Genomic DNA, 20,643 nt, shown 5'->3' on the forward strand with positions numbered 1-20,643 from the left:
CCCAAAGTACTGAATGGGGTGTTCAGTACTTTGGGCGTAACAGCCGGTTGAAGTTGGTACAACAGAGTAAAAACTCTGTTCGCATGCCATCAGGAAACTGCCAGTGCCCCTTTTTTTTTTTTTTTTTTGAGTCACGGGAGAGCGCTCAGGCTCTCTCCTGATTGGTTTCTGACTGGATTACTTGTGAACATCACAACTTTTATAGGAATGTTCTCTAGTTCTCACTATTTCTGATGAAGCATTCAGCAAAATTTTCCATCAGCTAGTTTTGAGATTATGCTTCATGGGCAACTTTGAAGTAAGTTTTCATAGCTTTACTGACTTTTTTTTTTTTCCAAATCAAACTGACGCGTATAAATAACCATTTTAGAAGATAACTGTAGTTTTGATGAAAAATACTGAGATCTTAGTGGTCTGAATGATTATTAAAAAAAAAAAAGGAAGTCAGAAATGCGAGTGTGAATTTCAGTTCAATTATTTGGAATTGTGTATTGGATGTGGATCGCAGGTTTTTTTTTTTTTTTGAGGTTAGGCTGGAAAGCTGTGAATAATCAAGATCACTTATATTCTTTAAACATTAGTAGGCCCTACTTTTGAGAGATACTAAGAGGGTATTGGAAATGTTCTTTACTTTTTTATTTGGATAGAGAATGGTGGATGTGAATGAGATTCAGTGCTTATTTTTGCTTATTTTATAGCATTGATTTCTCCTTCTTTGTGATATATAAATGAGAGTTTAGATCAACTTTATTGCACAAATAAAGCAGTTTGGTGAAGCTTTGAAGGGAGTATACAGGTTTAACTTTTTTTAAAAAAAACACCCAATTCGCATAATACTAATTATCTCGCCTGTGATGGAGTCCACCAGGGGGCGAGTTATTATTTTCGGTGGGGTTTCTTTGTTTTTTTGTTAATGATATTACGGGAAAACGGCTGGACCGATCTTCATGAAACTTTCAGGATAGCTGGGCATTGGTCTCAAATAGAACCTCCCAACATTTTGAGGGTCATCTGGTCAAGGTTTTTGTGGCTACTGCCTCATACACTCAAGAGTGTAACAATCGCACACTAAACATGTGGATCACCAGAACGGTGATGTGCACTGCATATGCGAATCACCAGAATGGTGAATTGTGATCTCGCGATACGAACAGTTGATTGCGTTATCGTGTTGCAAGACTGTGTGTAACAATAGCACACTGCGCATGCGTGTAAGTATTACAAAAGTATTACAGTGGTACACAAGAACGAGTTTAAGAATGTAAGAATCAGTGTAACGATAGCAAAAGTTCCCGTGTCCCAAATCACTCGCTACATAGTGGACTATATAGTCGGGTCGCCATTTTGTAGTGCTGTCAAGGTATAGTGAGTATTATTACACCCTGTATAGTGCACTCAAAGTATCTCAGTGCGTCATGAAAAGTAGTGCCACGGCAAAGAAGTCTTATCATTTAATCAATGAGCTCATATAATTTCCTATATAGTGAGTAGGGCGGCATGAACATCTGAGTGATTTAGGACACAGCGTTTGTAACCAATCAGCACTTATCCTGCTCAAGATTATTTGCCTGTTCTATTTCTTGATAAACTTCGTAACTAATCAGAACTAGAAACTAAATAAGAGAAACCTTGTTATAACTTGGTAGTATCACAAGATAATTGCAGGGCTCTACATTAACTTTTGAAACCACTTGTCCTGTCGGGCAAGTTGAAAGGAAATTTACTTGTCCGAATGTGAAGTTGACTTTTCCGAAGAAATATTTGAGAAAAAAAAACCCCACAAACTATTTGTAACCCAACAGTTTTTATTGCATTTGTTGCATTTGCATCACACCGCTTGTGGCTTGTACTCTTGCCATGAGACACTAGAATGTCTCGCCTATATGAAGCTGTACCTTTAAACATGCTGCACGAGACATCAGCACAAGTAGGATACAATATGCACAGAGAACACTGCATTCCATCTCCGGTGTCTTGGACCCATTCAAATTCATCCTTCCAAGAATTGAGAAATTTCCACTCTCTCTTGCTTTCATAGTTCTGCTGTGATTGTTTCCTCCTCCTTTCAGCACCAGATGCCTCGGATTCACTAGACTTCTTTGTGAAGCCCAACTTCAGGAGAGACATTTTCTAAATGTCTAAATTTTTATAATGAACATCAATTCAAAGATTTGGAAATTACCACATACTCAACGTAAATATGAGCAATTCCAGTGTTATGGATGCGACACTTGAACTCAAAATGGCAACAAATGACCCAGTGCATGTTTTATTGTCTCCCAGTATTTAAACAGGTGTTGCATATTTTAAGGCTGTACCATACTGGAGAAGTGATAGAACAAGAACAGTTCCCATAGTACATCTAGGGCATGCCACAAAATGCCAATAAAAGATGCGTTATGGATGTGACAGAAAAAGTATCACTTTTCTTGGGTGACTATACATTTTTATCAAACTCTGTGAAATTGTAAACCTAATGTCGAAATGGAGATATCCGTTTGATAGAGGGGTCCAAGGTGAATATAAAAAAACTTTGTTTAAAATATTTTGTATTTCATGCAGAGTTTCGGAAGGAAAAGTCAGCGTTATGGATGTGACGAAATTCCGTTATGGATGTGACGCGTCTGAAATAGACATGGCATATGTTTAGAAAAATCAGCAATTTAACCAACATAACCCTTTGAAAAACTCTAAATATCAGCTAAAACTATCAAAGTTCTTAAATAATATTTAGGATGGCTATTGTTTTGCTGTTTTGTGGATTTTAGCATACATTTCTGTGGCTTGTGGCAATAATATAGAATTGTACATGATCAAAGTTGATTTTGGCTTGGGTTTTACATTATAAGAAAGAAAGACTGACAGTGACATATTAGGTTGGTTACAAATTGGTTCAACTTATTCACATCTGTAAAATACAGGCCTAGGTGATATCTCTGGGAGTGGTTTTGATGCATTACATGTTGCTTTATTTTTGCATGGTGAGGTTGACATTTACATGGAATTGCCCATATACAGTTGAATAATGATCCCGCCAACAGAAATGTCAACAAATCCACGTGTATGATACGATTTAAAACCAATCATAAACGACCGTTTACTTTTCAGCTCAAATACATGAAGCGGTATTGGCCGGTTTCGCAAGTGGAATATTCAGTCCCCCCAGGATTTTGCGGGCCTTTTTTGTGATTGTTGTGGGGGGGTTTCCAAAAAAATTGCGATAAGTTGCGGTGTTTTTTAGGTTTTTGTTGCGATTACATTGCGGGAGGAAGTGAAAGTTGCGAGAAATTGTTGCGATTTTCTCTTTTTGTGATTAAAATTAAGTGATATGTTAAATATTAAGTTATTACTGATTAAAAAAAGCAAAGACACTGAGAAATGGTCCTATATAAAAGATTACCAGGACTACAAAAATGCAGAAAAATAGGCTTTACTTATCCAAATGCACCTGTTGGTTCAAAAGTTAAAGTGCATAGAACCTCACAGCACAACATGAAGTTACCTTTAAATATAATATAAATGCCTCAGCTTTCATGTAAGAAAAAAAAAAACACTTAATACTAGTACTGTGTGCAGGCAGTCTCTCCTGAAGACTAAATTAAACAATTATAAACTAAAAATAAATGGCTCAGGCTTCATAGAAGAAAAAAAACAATTTGAGCAGAGTCTGACAGTATGATGCTGAAGCTGCCTAAACAATGGAAAATAAAATACCATTTTGGCAAAAATGTTGGCATCCATTAATTTCTTGTATTAAGTAAAAAAAAAATGTAAAGTGCACACAGTCCTTCACTGTAAACATAACACACTTTCAGTAACACAATTTAAGCCTATATAAACACTGACTCGCACATGCTGCTTCTCTTGAACGTATACACGGAAGTAAGGCGGAAGGTAGTTTGTCGACGCCAACGATTGGTCAAATTTGCGGGAAAGTTGCGGTGATTGGATATAATTGCAGCACCGCCCTGAATTCGCGGGGATTGGTTGAATTTGCGTTGATGTTGCAAATCGCAACATCGCGAAATCCTGGAGGGTCTGAATATTGCGCATGCGCACATCGCTCTTTCCGAATAGAAACATCCGGCGATTCATCAAAACAATGTCGAGTGAGATGCTTCGGAAATCGTGTGAATAAACTGATAAATTTGATATGTAACTCGAATATCGGCGTGTTTTGGCACTTGTCCAATCGGGCAAGTAACCGGAGACGATGAACTTGTCCGACATAAAGTATCACTTGTCCTGGACAAGCGTTAATGTCGAGCCCTGATAATTGGCAGATAAAAAGAAACTAAATTCACCTCGTTCGCCAAGGCTACTGATTCGATATCAAATGTGTTTATTTTGAGAAAATTTACCTTTTATCACATCCTTTGTTTGGTTCTTCTGAAAGGTTTTCTAAGTGTTTTTTTTTTAAAGCGTTTTGGCAGATATTTTGTCTTTACACTACACTTAAACAAAATGTTCTCTTTAGTATTAAATAATGCTTCTAAGATGATTCACTAGACTAAAGAAATTGCTTTCAGACATGTTTATGCTTATTACAGAGGGAAAGTGCATTCCACTGGGCAATTTCTGGGAAATGAGTTTCGGTTATGGCGACAGCATGTGTATGTCAGCCTCGTTTTGGAGGTTTCAGTTTCAAAAACCGTAAGAGTAGAATAATATGAAGTACAGACATTTGGGGTGTGTATACATGTATAAAAAATTCATTTTTGGATTATGCTTCATTTTTACTGCCTGCTACTGCCTCATAGAGTACAGTATTCTCCATGGGCACTTTTCAAGTGGCGCAACGCCACGTTATAATTCTGGCCCGCCACCCTTCCCTTGGCCAAAACAACCAAACGTAATTTCATCAGTATACACCAAATAAATCAAAGTATTAGCTTTATAATTTTGTAACTATTTAACACGCAGAAGACCATTAAACGAATGCATACGGGGTTACCTGAAGTGGCCACGTAATTGCAATAGAAAAACATGTGGCCGGCTGCATACAGATTGTGACACAGAGCTCTGCAGATTGAGGTCTATCCCTGCGTTACACTACACCGCACCACATTACACTATACTGACACACAGTAGTGTTGGAAGCTACAAGCTGCAGCTAAATAACTCTGCGGTGCGCACACAGGTTTTTAGCGTTATTGTGCAACGGTTATGCTTATCTATCGTCTTTTCTGACCATACACCATTATGGTAATCATATAACAGCGTGCGCACACATTAGTTAAGTTCAGGTCTTTTATTTTACGTATCTGTGATTGTCGGCTAGAGCTGCATTTTCCCATTGCTTCACCATGTTTGTTTACTGCAGGACTTCCGGGTTCCTGGGTCAAAGAACCCGGACTAGGGAGGCCGGGGTGGCTTTGTAGTGCCAGTCTCGGGCACATGCACCAGCTCGTGCATGGATTGTAGTGGTTTCACCCAATGTGAAACCCAATGTGTATTGTAAAAAATGTATGCTTTTATTGTAATTGGGTATTTTGTTTATGAATTATAGAGATTATTGGCATGCATTTGGACCTGAAATTATGCAAATGTATGGTTTGTGATGTTGGTAATATCAAATAATTGGTATCTTCCAGTGGGTGGGGACAGGACACTATATCTAGCCCTCTGAAGGGAGGTGGATTAGTTGGGTCATGGGCACTGTCTGTTATGTAGTAGTCCTGTAATGTGCATGTAATCAGGTGGTGCAAACATAGTGCAATACAGTATTCTGTTTTGTAGACCAATTTTTTTTTTTTTTGGTAATATTTGAACTTTTATTATAATTTGTGTTAAATTTCTGCTGCTACTTTGGGAAACCGGACCCAATAAAACATCTTGTATTAAAAGTTCTATCTTTGGCCATTGTCCATCAGATGATATGTACAGTAAGTGTGTTAACTTTTTGTAAAATGATTTTAACAATGATTTAGCATTTCCTATCCATTTATTGGCCAGTTTCACTGTCAAAAGAAAGCCCAAAGTCCATCAGCTTCAAGGGGGGGGTTTCGCCCCCCCACCAGGGCTCTGCCCCGGACCCCTGCCACCACCTTTTATTTTTCAAAAGTGGAGAATGGGATATATATTTAGAGAGAGAGAGATACATGATGTGCATGCATGCTATATCTACTGTATGGACATGGTATCAGAATTTTATTTATAAGCCACGTGTACTCAGGGTACCTAATTTTTTTATTTTATTTTTTTCCGCGATATCTTCCTTCATATTCATCATAAGTGCTACTGGGTGAGATTTGTTTTGCCTGACAACACTTGTTAAATATTAGTTTGCATAATGGGTTTTTACAAATTTATTAATTTGGCCCGTTTTGGACCATGTTATCCCAATACATATATCAGTTATCTAAAAATTAAATGCCCCCCCCCCCCCCCCCCCCCCCCCAAGCTTTGATTTGTAATGGCTCAAGAATGGATAAACACATTTTAATTCTGCAAAAAGCATGTTCTCCATTCAGTTCTGAATTCAGTGAGACCGGTTTCAAGCAATCTGGACTGAATTTGAATTTTCACCTGATATGCCTAATCTAAGTAACTTAAGCATGCTCAGTTTAATTAAATGTTGTATGGATGGGCATCTTTCAGTATTGACTTTATTAGCTCATCCGGCCGACAGGCAATGAGCTTATGCCATCATGTGTTGTCCCTCGTTGTCCACATGTCACGAAAATCACTTCTTTCTCAATTCTTCACCGATTTTTATTCTTTTTTGGCAGCAGGGTAGGTCTGCCTGGGGTACATGTAGCTTCTACCCAAATTTGAATAACTTCAGTTAATAATCAATATTAAGCCCTAATGAGCAGTTTCCACACGTCACTTCTCCCTCAATTTTTCAGTGATTTTGATTCTTTCTGGCATGAAGGTTAGGGGTACCTAGGGTGCATACAACTTCTACCCACTCTGGCCCCATCTAGTCCAGAAGGAACAATCTAAAGTGCAGTTCTACTCTCAGATATTTGAGCTGGATTCAGTGTTCTCCATGGACACTTTTAAAGTGGCGCACCACCACGTTATAATTCTGGCCTGCCATCCTTCCCACGGCAAAAAAAAAACAACCCAAATCTGCCACCATTTTTTAATTTTTGAAAAGCGGAGAACCCTGTGGACTCGTTGAGAGTCGACCTGCGCAAGGTGGCCCACTTTAGATCATTCCTTCTGGACTCTACGGGGCTGGAGTGAGCTATGCCGTCATTGACGGTCTCGTTAAGTCCGGTATTAGACTGGTGCACACTTCGGGAAGTAAATACAGTAATTTTGTTCTTGAAAGACCTATACATAAATATTTTGTCTTTTACTGTGGGTTTTGTTGTTGAACCCAAGATCCAAGCTCAGTTATCTGAACCTTTTTTATCTGAACATCCTCTTAGTTAGCCAAACTTTTGAATTTGGATAATTGAACTTGCATTGTACAGTGAACCCTGCATTTATTTTCTTCAAAAAGTAGCTCAAAATGGCCTAGATTGCATCTCTGAGCTTCCCTGAAATTTGGTTTATGGTGGCCTCAGTGGCCCCCAGACCCCTGGCCTGAGAGGAAGCCTCACTACGCTTGGATATGGTGTTCTTTTACATTTGTCAATGTTGGCATCTCTGGCAGAACTTCTCGGCAACCCGTCAGTTGTGTGAATGAACAGCATGGGATGTTTTTGTGTTGGGTATTTGCTAGCTATGTGACAGATGAGACAAATTTATGCCCCTCGCAACTACAGCCTGCAATTTTTGTTTATTTATTTTAGCTCGTGTGTTGTCCTTTTATTAGATCATTTACATACCTAAATACATTTAATTGTAAACTGTATATTGGCTTAAACTAAGTGTACATACTTCAAAACGATTTCTTTTGTACATTATGCACATTTAGGCCTGCTTCCCCCACCCCACGATATTTTAATACACTTCTATTTGGATGTGTAATTGTTTCGTTCAAAACAAAGACATCACTTTTTTTTTATTTACCAAACGTAATCATCAGGGGGATTAATGACTAGGTTTCTAAACATGGAAGGGAAAAATGGAGGGGGAAAAACATTCAATGGGACTCATGTCAAACTGTTGCTTGAATTGAATCGTTTTTGGGCATGCGAGAGGAGAGGGAATTGGCAGCTTGAGCGGGGGATGTTTCTGCATGGTCCTAGTGCCTGCATCATCTGTTTTTGAGCAGGTGCTCTTTCTGCATGGTCAGTGCACCTGCACCTTTTTTCCCCTCCCCCCAGACCTTTGTGTGTGTGGGGAGAACTTTTTTTTGGGGGGGGGGGGTAGTGCAGTGGTTAATTGCGTATTTCATAAGAATCCTTCAAATGGTGACACAAGCATGAAATTCTCCACAAATATGCTTTAATGTCCTCTCTTTAGAAAAGGGTCCTGGCCACGCCAAAAATTCAAGATGGCCGCCATTTTCCAAGATGGCTGCCTGAATGTGACAATTTTTTATTTTCCCTCGTAATTTAATTTTCCAAGTGAACCATGTTTATGCTCTTATATGCTAATTTTACAGATTTTGTTGTCTCTGATATAAATTTAAGAAGGTTAGCCTTCAATGTGGTGCCCAAAATGACTGCTACTGTAGATGAGGTGAGGCTCGAATTATTTGCCAGGAAACAACGACCTTATGAGGCCATCCCGCCAACCAAAGCCGCTCTTCTCCAACATACCAAGCGTGCTGCCTACCAGGCCGGTTGTGTGTGGGGCCAGGCAACCCTGTGTCAGCCTGAACCTGAGAGTCCTGCTGACTGGGGATGGCAGAAGTCTGGTGAACAGTGGCACGTTTTCTGGACGGCCAATGCTCCCATAGCCAAGAGCTGTGAGCAACTGACCAAATGTGGTTGCAAAACCAGCTGCCGTGGTAGATGCAAGTGCTTCAGGCTGGGCCTTGTGTGCACAGCACTCTGCTCCTGCAAATGTGAACTGTAGATAAATTTTGCGCATTGATTGTTTCTTTTGGTGGATGGCATGCGTTGTCAGACCATCACTTTTGGGATTATTGTGACTTCCTACAGCCTAAAGGTTTTTTATATAGTTGCAAATAAGTTAGAGTTAAGTTAGTCATAAGAGTTAAGTGTTAGAGTTAAGTGTGTCATAAGTGTTTTATAGTTATAAGATTGCGTAACAGTATTACTAATGTAGATATTAAGATAACACTAGAGGGCAGTAACAGATACGAGATAAGAACATAGAAGTTATAGATGTCACTGTAAGTAAAACAAATCGAATCCTGTTGCTTTCTTTTCAATGCAGTTCAATGCAATTAATTTTTTTTTGTTGGATATCTTCGCTGATTGTGCATAATAGAACAACATTTTCTTCTCCTTTATTTTCTCTGGGGCTGGAGCCAGGTTCGCCTGGTTTGGTGGCCCCATGATAACTGGGCTGTGCCCAGTGCCACTGCTGGTCTGTGGCTGGATACGGAGCAGGCAGAGCTGGGCTCTCCTAGCTCCGATAGTTTAGGTTGGACTTGGAGGTCGTCTTTGTTTAAATCTTGAAGGACATGGTAGATTGTGGGAAACGGTTCATGATCACAATCCCATGATTTAAAGTTCATTTAAATGGAAAAAGCATGTTTATTTCAACAGATATATGGTCTCGGTGTGAGATTGCCAGATACTGATGGCGGCCATCTTGAAAAAAGGTCGCCATCCTGAATTTTCACGTGGCCAGGATCCTAATCTGAAAGAGTATATCCAGGACAGGTATCCAGGTATCTGTGCAAAATTTCATGCGTGTCACCATTTGAAGGATTTTTTTAGTTATCTGCTCCACTAGGGGGAGGAAATAATGGTAGGGGAAAAACTGTAGGCTTTACTTGCGCAGGTCATTCAGGAATATTAACAGTTGCCCAAGTATATTTGGTGGCCAGTTTTAACAAATAATGAACAAAAAGTTCTGTGAGAGAAAGATAAATAGTAAACAATCTACTTTATTGTATGACCTGTACAGACCCGTGCGCGCGCACACTCTTAATAAAACCATTGGGAAAAGTCATGTGACTGGGCAGATAGGGATTTTTTTTTTTTTTAATCCGGTCCGGGAAAAGCCATATGTGGCCCCGGACTGGTTTCCCTGGCTTCCGCCGTTTTCATTTCCAGGTGTGAGTGTTGCATCCATTGTTCCAGGGGAAACACGACGTTTTAAGTCATCAGATGAAGATTGAACTGACTCAGCTGCTGACTCTTGTTTTCAAATCAAACTACTTTTGTTGAGACTTAATGTGCTTGTATCGATGTCTCCATGAGCTGACCCAAGTTTGAACTGACTTTTACTAGCGATGTTATCTTAAAATCGTTTTCATTTCAAGAGAACAGTAAAGTCGGTTGTATTTTATAGATTTCAAACTTGTGCAGGAGTGATTGAGCATATAAATGGTTTGCTGTCAATCAAAAACTGATTGGATAGTTTTTCACACACACTTCATTGTTTTCCACTGTGTATGTTGGTTAAAAAGGTCATATGATAAAATGCTTATTGATGGCGTTAGGTCAGGCTGGATGGGAAAATATTTGGCTCTTGGTCATTTGTATGGACATCACTGCACTTGGTCCATACGGCATGACCTCAAACCAAATATTTTCCTGTCCGGCTCACCCACTCAGTCATTAAGTACATGGTATCGCTAAAAGGAGCTGTTTTGTGCTGGATTGATTGGCCAAATAGCCTACCATAATGAAGCTGACCACAATGAACAGAGAACTTTAATGCTGTAGACACTTAATCAGCATGCATGTTGGGTGTTGTCAACATTTATCATGACAACATGGAGTGCTTAAGTCCAGTTGGCGCATGCAGCCTTGTTTAATAGTACCTATTTCTCATCCATTTAACTGATTATTAAAAAGACTATAATGGTCCATGGACATTAGGTCATTCTATTTTTGTGGTGTTAACAGAATATAGGCCATTTTTCTCTTTTTGTGCTTCTTTTCCCCCCTTTGTAAGTTGAAAAATTAATCTTAGGTGTTTTTCTGAAGCTTCTGGTTGCTGCTGATTGCATGCATGATTGACAGAGCAGCTTGAGCGACCTCTGTGAAGCAGATTTCAATCTGCACAAGCGAAGCAAATTCCAGTGCGATCTGAAATCATACGTTTGTGCTGAAGGACAACGTTGGCCCTTTCTGTGGGCTACCACCGCAAGTATACTTCAGACCTGTGGAGAAACGCTGCTCGTTTTCTCACTCCTGTTTCTGCTGCCACATGTTGATTGTGCAACCAAATAATGTGACTTTGCATTTCCCTTGTAGCATGCTCCATTATTGAGGGATATGATGGTTGTTTGAGCCAGGGTGGTAGGTGGGTTTGTTCATGCAACCGGACGTTGCATATTAATTTTGCATTTATTGTATTTGTTAAACTTTGGAACATTTTATCGAACAACTTTCTTAATGCTATTGAAGTGACCATTGATGGTACAGATCATTTTATTGAACTGGTGTTTGAGAGATTTGCGGACCTTTTTAAATTTTTTTTTGGACACATTATAGCTTGCTTTCTATTCGCATATGGCACAATTTTCTCATTGTTAGCCGTTTGTGTTTTTTGTCAGTGTGTTGTAATTTTAGCATTGCTTTTTATTTTTGGTATTTGGATATGGAATGTATACATGATATGAAATTGTCTCAATGGAAAATCTCATATAGACTAGTCTTATACAATTGAATGAATTTAGACAGACTCGGCCTTGATGCAATTTTTTTCACTAGCTTTCTATCAGCAATGAAAATATGAATAGCAAGAAAACACTGAATTTAAAAAAATATATATATACATATTAACAAAACCCCAGTCTGCATGACTAAATTCTTGTTTGAACAGATTCTCACTTCCACAGCTTGTCTTGAATTGTGGTAAATGAGAATACCGGTGCAGAGGACAAGTGACCGTAATGTCGTCTTTTTCATGGCACAAACTAAAAATGCATCCATCAAAAAAAAAAAATAAAAAAAAAAATATATATATATATATATATATATATATATATATATATATATATATATATAAATAAAATGAGTGATTCCACGCTTATGGGTACTGAAATGGGGACATGAACTTATTTTTAAAAATTCACTTAAAACCATTTCTTTTTTTACCATCAGGTCACAAAACATGTAATCTTTAATGAATATGTTAAAAGATAATTTTAATTTTCTGAGATGTAATAAGATTTATATGCCAAAGTCAAGCCTATGAGTTCCAAAATGATGTCGGTTACATTACTTCTGTTACGATTGTCCATCTCGCATCTGTTACAAATTAATTACAATCTAGCTATATACCATGTTAATCTTATTGAAAGAATGTGTGTTTATTCTACTACACATGTTTATTAATTATATTTGCTAAAACATCACCTTCCTATGTTTCAAAAAGTAATTCTACATTGTTAAAATTGAGAATATATATGTCCACAACACTTCTGTTACGTTCTGACTTTGGCATATAAATGTTTTTATTACATCTCAGAAAATTAAAGTTATCTTTTAACATATTCATTAAAGATTACATGTTTTGTGACCTGATGGTAAAAAAAGAAATGGTTTTAGGTGAATTTTTAAAAATGTTCATGTCCCCATTTCAGTACCCATAAGCATGGAATCACTTTTATATATATATATATATATATATATATATATATATATATATATATATATATATATATATATATATATAAAAACTTTTTTTTTTTTTTTTTAATCTGGAAAATTTCTTAATGTTCATCTGTACTGTTTTTAGTATTGTAACTTTTTTTTTTTAGTAACTTGTACCCCTTTTCCACCAAATCAGTTCCAGGGCTGGTGCTGGTTCACAATTCGTTCAACTTGCAAGCCAGCCGAGAACCAGTTTGCTTTTCCATAGCTCGCGGCGCTAAGCAAAGCCACGTCATTACGTCGTTGTACACGTCATTACTTCACTGTATTCGTCAGTTACGTCGCTGTATACGTCAGTTACGTCGCTATGTTTGCATAAACCTTGGTGCGAATATCGAAGCAGAAACAACACGGAAGAAGCAGCAGCAACAATAATAATAATGGATGACTTAGTGTTTGTATAGCTGCTGCTTCTCGTCGCTTAAAAATGGCGATCTTTCGCGGTCTTATTATTGTTGGTCTTAACAACTCCGCCCCCCCGCTGACGTAAGCGGTTCTTTCCTCTGGCCCAGCAGAGAGTTGGTGCTAGCCTGGAACCAGTTTTTCTGGCCCCAGAGCCAGTTCTTTATCAGTGGAAACAGAAAACCCGGTTCCAAACTAAGCACTGGCCCCGAACCAGCCCTGGAACTGCTTTGGTGGAAAAGGGGCACAAGTCATTATAAGCAAAGGCTTAGCCTAAGTGTATTTTCTGTGAATTTATGTAATGAATTGGCTCTCTTCTCAACAGTATTGACATGGATAAGAGTGACCTAGTGCAGAAGGCTAAGCTGGCCGAACAGGCTGAACGCTATGACGACATGGCTTCCTCTATGAAGGCAGTCACTGAAGGTGGAGGTGAGCTGTCCAATGAGGAACGTAATCTCCTGTCCGTGGCCTACAAGAACGTGGTGGGCGCTCGCCGCTCCTCCTGGCGTGTCATCTCCAGCATTGAGCAGAAGACGGAGGCCAACGAGAAGAAGCAGCAGATGGCGCGTGAATACCGTGAGAGAATTGAGCATGAGCTGCAGGAAATCTGCAATGATGTGCTGGTGAGGAATGCTAAATTGGTTATGAATGGGTGTGCGTGCCCGTTTAGATCAGGCATGTGCCAACATGGTTCATGTCGCAGTAACTGATCATTTATCTCTGTTTGTGATGTCCCCTGTTTAGCAGGACATGTAATGACCAATTATGGATCACCTCTTTACAGCATGCAGTGAGGGGAAATACAGTTATGGGAAAAGTAAAAGTACACCCTTTAGTTCTTTTTATCAGGGCACCAAAAGTCAGATAACCTCAGGTGACAGATTTTAGCGTGGGGGTGTGTGGGGTTTTAATTTTTTAATTTTATTTTATTTGTAAACCAACATACAGAAACCAGCAGGGGAAAAATAAATACACCCTTCCTACTTTCCGAGTCATTAATAATAAAAGGTAGGCAGATGTTATTCATGAAATGCACAAGATTATTTAATTAAGATGTGAATACATATCTCTCTCTCTCTCTCTCTCTCTCTCTCTATATATATATATATATATATATATATATATATATATATATTATATATATATATATATATATATAAATATAAAAAGCAAAACTTGTAGCAGTTTTGGTGTTCTGCAGCACTTGGGTATGGGTCTACAAGAAGAAAGGATATCAGCCATGGCCTCAGAGAAGCAATGGTTGCTGCTCCATTAATTTGGGAAGGGTTATAAGGTCATCTCCAAACAATTTGAAATTCACTATTCTAGGATTGTGTTAATGGCATTTACCAGACACACTCTTGTCCAGAGCAACATACCCAGACAAGCCTGGGGAGCAGTTGGAGGTTAAATGCTCTTCATCCATTCCTGCTGGTCCAGGAAATCAAACTGGTGACCTTTTTGTCCCAAAGCTGCTGCTTTAACCATTAGGCCATGGCTTCCCCTTTTTGTTTACAAATGGAGAGTCGTCAAGATAGTTGCCAGTCTTCCCAAGAGTGGATGGCCCAGCAAACTCAGGTGGGGTTTACATTAGACCGTATCAGCGGATCATCAGATTAACATTTTTAAAACGATTAGTGTGCACACAGCAACACCAATACACGATTTGCGTGCACACAGCAACACCAATACACGGATACGCTCGGCTCCGCAGGCATCCTGCGCTCCAAATCACTCCGCCCTGAACAGCGAGTGCCCTCTGGAGGGTGCGCACTCCGGCCCTGCGCAGCTCACAGAGCGCGCGAGTGAAGTGCACAAGCAGTGATTCGGGACTGAGCCGCTGTGTGAGATCCCAGCGCATATCACTTACCACTTGCAAGTGGAAGGATGGCAAGCCTAAAGACAATCATAACTACACAATGGGCAGTATTTGCATCAGTATTTGCAGTATTTTCATACTTTTATACTCTTTAATGAAAGGTGATACAAGGCGGAAGTCCGCGCCGTTTTTCAGCAGTCGCATCACATGACCAACGCCAGCGAATCAGGAAGGTGGATGTCACAGTGACGTTGTCCAATGACGACGCCAGCTAGAGCTCAGCACAGTGTATCCGTGTATTCTCAATGTTTACACAGCACCGGACCAGACACGATCTGGATTGAATACGTGGACCCTGGCGGATTCCCGTTTCCAGGCGTTTTAATGTAAACGGACAGTGCATCCGCGAAGAAAACGAGACAGATACGGTCTAATGTAAACTTGGCCTCAATCCAAAGTCAGACAGTTTAATGCTCAGAGATGTAAAGATAAAAACTCAGAGCTATATCATGTGACCTACAGACCTCTGTAAGCACATTTAAATATTTTTTTCTTGAAGGCACAACCAGAAAAAAAACAGTGCAAGTATATCTTTCATGGAAGGGTGGCTGGGGGAAAAAGCACCTTCTCCAAAAAGAATATGGCAGCAGGACTCTGGTTTACAGGTTCTGAAGCAATTTGGACTGAGACCAAGCTGGAGATGTTTTAGTCATCAAACACAATGCTGTGTTTGGTGAAAACCAAACAGAGCACATCACCAAACACCTCATAAACAATGCTCAAGCTTGTTTGTGGAGGGGTAGTGATTTGGGCTTTTTTTGCAGCCACAGGACCTGGGAGACTTGCAGTCATTGAGGTTATGATGAACTACACTGCATACCAGAATATTCTTAAGACAAATGTGAGACCATCTGCCCAGCAGTTTAAGCCAAGCTGAAATTGGGTTATGCAACAGGAAACTGATCCCAAACACATTAACAAATCAACCTCGGTGTCTAAAGAAGAAAAAAAATCAAGGTGTTTGAATGGTATATGACACCAAGATGTTAAAGGCATATTCTTAATCGGGTTGAGATCTGGGGAATTTGAAAGTCAAGTCAGCACCTTGACCTCCTTGTTGTGTTCCTCGAACCATTCCTGAACAATTTTTGCACTGAGGTGGGGCACGTTCTGTTGAAAGAGGCTGCTGCTATTTGGGAACACCATTTCCATGATGGGGAATACTTGGTCTGCAATAATGCTTCGGTAGGTGGGACACATCATAGTAATGTCCACATGAATGCCAGAACTCAGTGGTTTCTGGCAGAATGTAGCCCACTGCCAACTTCGTCCCAGTGTATCCCGGTGCCATCTCTTGTCCAGGGAAGCGATGTATATTCATCCAACTATCCCATTGTACATGTAAAGGGGAATGTGTTTCATCAGACCAGGCTACCCATTTTGTTTGCGACATAGTCCAGTCCTGATGGTCACATTCCCATTGTACATGCTTTTGGTGGTAGACGGGTCAGCATGGGCATACTGATTGGGGCTGTGTTACTGCAGAGGAATCACAGCAAGCTACGATGCAGTTTTTTGACACCTTTCTCTCTCAGCCAACATTTAACTTTATTTATTTATTTTTTTTAATGTGGGATCAGATCAGACGGGATAGCCTTCACACTCCCCATGTGCATCAGTGAGGTTTGGGTGCCCATGACCTGGTCAGTGGTTTACTGGATGTCCTTTCTTGGACCACTTTGGGTAGGTACTAACCACTGCATATTTGGAACAACCCACAAGACCTGGCATTTTGGAGATGCTCTGACCTAGTCTTCTAGCCATCACCAGGACTTTCCCCAGGAGAAGAAGGGGAAAAAATCAGAGCGGTGCTACTGATGCGGAGCCCAGCCCGTAAGGGCTGACCTGGCCCGGAGGGCCTTGAAGACTGCTATGGGGTTCTAGGGTCATGCTCCCCCAGAATTTTTAAATTAGACACTTCAAGTGGTGCATTCTAGTGGCATCTAAGGCTGATTTTGGCACAATTCAACGTTATTAAATTTGCTGTTTTTTACTTTGTCAAACATGTAAGGGGCAAAATTAGAGTTGAAATGAAAACACTTTGTAGCACACCATTTTCCAATTCCAGGATGCCAGGAACAGAATCGGGGTCAAATCATGCAATAGTGCCATCTAGCAACCAACACCTAGAATGTGGTTTTATGTATGGTTGCAAATGGCAGTCAGTTCACGCAGCAACCCTTTTTTTCACTTCTGCGTTGAGTACTAGGATAGTCTAGACCTGTATATTACAATATCTTATTTCTAGAGTTATTACTAATTTTCAGAGGAGAATAGGAGAGATTTAGGTGTGGAAAATACTCTGCATTGTTTAATTTATAGTATTGTGGGTCCCCCCACACACGCTTTGGGGAAAGCCATGATCAGTTTGGCCCTTGTCAAAGATCCTTTTGCTTGCCCATTTTTCTTGCTTCCAGTCCATGAACTTTGAGAGTGACTGTTCACTTGCTGCCTAATATATCCCACCCCATGACAGCTGCCATTGTAATGAGATGATGTGGTTTTAATGTTATGATTGCACTGCGAAAAATAGAAAACTGAATTTGAGGAGAATTACTTAATACTAGTGAAATTATCTTGCTGTATGGACAGAATTTTACTTGACAAGACATCTTGGAATAAGTTGGTTACAATCTAGAACTAGTTTTAATGATCTGAGAGTTGGTGTCTTGTATTCTTCTAATAGGAAATGCTAGATTGTTCCAACGATAAAGATATTCTAACTTGCTAAAAGATTATTTTTTGCAGTGTGATTGACGTAAATGTTGCCCAAAAAAAAAGGGGGCAAACTGCACCAGGTGTTGAGGTAAAGGCACTTTCTAAAGTTCTCAGGAACAGCAATACTCAAATGGAAAAAGGTACAGACTCCTGATGGATGGATAAATACTTTGATCCCGAAGGAAATTTAGGCATCCTGTCACAGACGTGCAGGTGAAAATCATCCCCATTCCTACACCTCAGGCAAAACTCCTCTACTGAAAATGAAGCACGTTAGAAATTTGCAAATGAGCAATTAGACAAATGAGAACTGTTTTGTGAGAAAAGATGAAAGGAAAAAAAATGGGACACTTGGCAATAATTCAGCTCCTCGTGTTTGAAAGAGGGGTTGCACATCCAACCCCCAGAACACCATACCCACAGTGAAGGACAGAGGTGGTGTGAGCATCATATGGTGATGCTCCTCTGCAAATGGTACTGAGGCTACACCTTATCAAAGGAAGCATGAATGGAGTGATGCACCAGAATACATTATCGGAGAATTTAATTTCCATGGCCAAGAAACTCAGTCTGGGAAGGAAATTAATAATACCTTTCTCACACCGAAGGTTGCTTTACAGTTACATAAACAAATGGAGGTGGGAAGTACCCCAACAGTGGTCAGGATGGACATGTAAACCAAAAATAACTCGAGACTTTTTTTTGGGGGGGGTTAATAAAGTGAAGGTACTTGCATGGTATATCCAGTTTTGAAATTACATTAAATAGATGCTTATAACTTTGGGAACTGAAAACAGTTTGCCACAAGGAATAGGCCAAAACTGAACATTGTGAGGCCCAAGATATTTTGAAGCTGTAATTGTGAACAGCAGCTTTGCAACAGGTTGATAATTTGTGGTATCTGAATACTATCAGGATTTTACTTTTTGAACATCGGTTTATGCTTGTGTGTATCTTTTTCTTCGTTTTATGTAGAAATTCAAAAACGTACGTTTGAAGTGGACATGTGCACTGGCATATTCCAGTTGAAGTGTCAGAATACTTCTCGTTGTATCTCACTGCCATCAAGCACACTAAGCTTTATAATTTTTTGTATTTTCTTTTCTGGAGATTTAGTATAATTGAGCATATTGTGTTCAGTCTAGGACAACTTGGTTTTTAAAACAAGTTTTGACAAATTAGATACTGAAAATGGAAAAATAGTTTACATAAGGGTTGTGTTAAAATGTACCATATCCAGATAAATTTAATATTTTCAAACCTTCAAAAAAATGGCTTTAACATTATGAATTTCCTTTGCTGAGAATATTGTTGCTTGAAATGTTGTGAACCCTTTCAAATGTTCTGTATTTGAGCGCATACAGTGCCTTTCTTGATTATTGGTACTCCTTGTGAAGTTTAGGAGAAAAATGAAAAATCCAACCTTTTTGAAATGAAATGCATTTATTCAGATTAAAAAAAAAATCTCAAGAAATAATTTGACATGTATATAAAACATGCATGCAGCAGGAACAAATAACACATCACTGTTGGCATCCCTGGAAATTATAGCGAATACAATGCAACTGAAGCAAATTTCCCATTTAAATTGTACGTTTTTGAGTTGGTAGTAGTTTATTACACGTTGTGTGAAGTTATGAAATTTATCTTGTTGAAAAATCACTTGTTTGCTCACTCGTGAAATATACTCACTACTCAAAAATAAACTCCATATCTTCGCGTGACTGTAATATCCTCTCGCTCATATACGTCTTGCACATGCAGCTTAGTAAGGAATTTACAGCTTGAAAGTTCCTACATACTACAACCAACTCAAAAATGTACAATTTAAATGGGAAATTTGCTTCAGTTGCATTGTATGACTATAATTTCAAGGGGTGCCAGTAACAGTGGCATGTCTGTTCCTGTTGTGTACATGTGTGAATTTTATTTTGCACTGTAGGCCATAATCAAAATTAAGAGAATGCATCTAGAATATATTATTTTGACTTTCTTAAATAGCTGATGGAAAAATATTTTTAACTTTTCCATGATATTACAAAAAATTGTACTTTGTCATTAATTTATTGAAAAAAAAAAAAGATCGAATATTCCATATTGGAGTAGTAAAAATATTTGAATCTCTAGGAGTAGCAGTTAAAGTTGAAATTGGCGTCTGGTGTTTTAAATCAGTGTGAGTGGCTACTATTAAAAAAAAAAATAGGGACACATCAATTTCTGATCTTCACAACACGTTTGTTGTGAAGTGTATATTGTGCTACAAACAAAGGAGATTTCTGAGGACCTCAGAGTTTTTAATGTTCATCAGGCTGGAAAAGTTTAGAGTTTGGACTCCTCCAATCCAGTCAGACAGACTTGTACAACTGGAAGAAATCGTATAATTGGCCATGGGGTCACAACGGAACCCAGGGTAACTTGTAAGCAACTAAAGGCGTCTTACATTGGCTAACGTTCATGAGTCCATCAGGAGGACAACGAACAACAATAGTGTGCATGGCAGGGCTGCAAGGAGAAAGCTGCCACTCTTCAAAAAGAACACTGCTGCCTATCCAAAGTTTTCTAGAGATCATGTGGACAAGCCAGAAGGCTGTTGGAAAATGTTTTGTGGACAGATGAGATCAACATAGAATTTTTTTTGTTTGTTTGTTTAAATGAGAAGCTAGAAGTTTTGAGAGAGGAAAATGCTGCATTCCAACAAAAAAAATCCTTTATCCCATCTGCAGCGCTCGAAACTAACGGTGTTCCGGGGACCATAAAAAATGTCATCGGGACACAAAATTATCATATCCGGGACAATGGAAAAAAATAGATCTAGAAAAAAAGTTCTACATTAATATTATTTACAAAGCCGTAACACATACGTAGACATTCACCTAATTTGTCAATTTTAATTTTAAAACGTTAACAGCGAAAAATACATTAGTAGCTACACTTTCGATGCACCTGCATCCGTAGGCTACAGAGCAGCGCATTCTGTTTTAGAATCGTCGGCCG

The 20,643-nt window shown here is 39.1% G+C and overlaps 1 protein-coding gene across 3 annotated transcripts in view; it reads left to right on the forward strand.

Moving 5' to 3' along the window:
• The window catches only part of ywhaba (tyrosine 3-monooxygenase/tryptophan 5-monooxygenase activation protein, beta polypeptide a), a 107,526-nt gene that overhangs the window by 57,538 nt on the left and 29,345 nt on the right, over nucleotides 1-20,643 (forward strand). For all 3 annotated transcript variants that reach the window (XM_060919138.1, XM_060919139.1, XM_060919137.1), the window contains exon 2: nucleotides 13,375-13,675. In XM_060919138.1, coding sequence (XP_060775121.1) covers nucleotides 13,382-13,675 — 294 coding nt within the window. In that variant the 5' untranslated portion in view covers nucleotides 13,375-13,381. The remainder of the gene's footprint in view (nucleotides 1-13,374; nucleotides 13,676-20,643) is intronic.

This window comes from Neoarius graeffei, chromosome 4 (assembly GCF_027579695.1).
Source record: "Neoarius graeffei isolate fNeoGra1 chromosome 4, fNeoGra1.pri, whole genome shotgun sequence".
Lineage (NCBI taxonomy): Eukaryota > Metazoa > Chordata > Actinopteri > Siluriformes > Ariidae > Neoarius > Neoarius graeffei.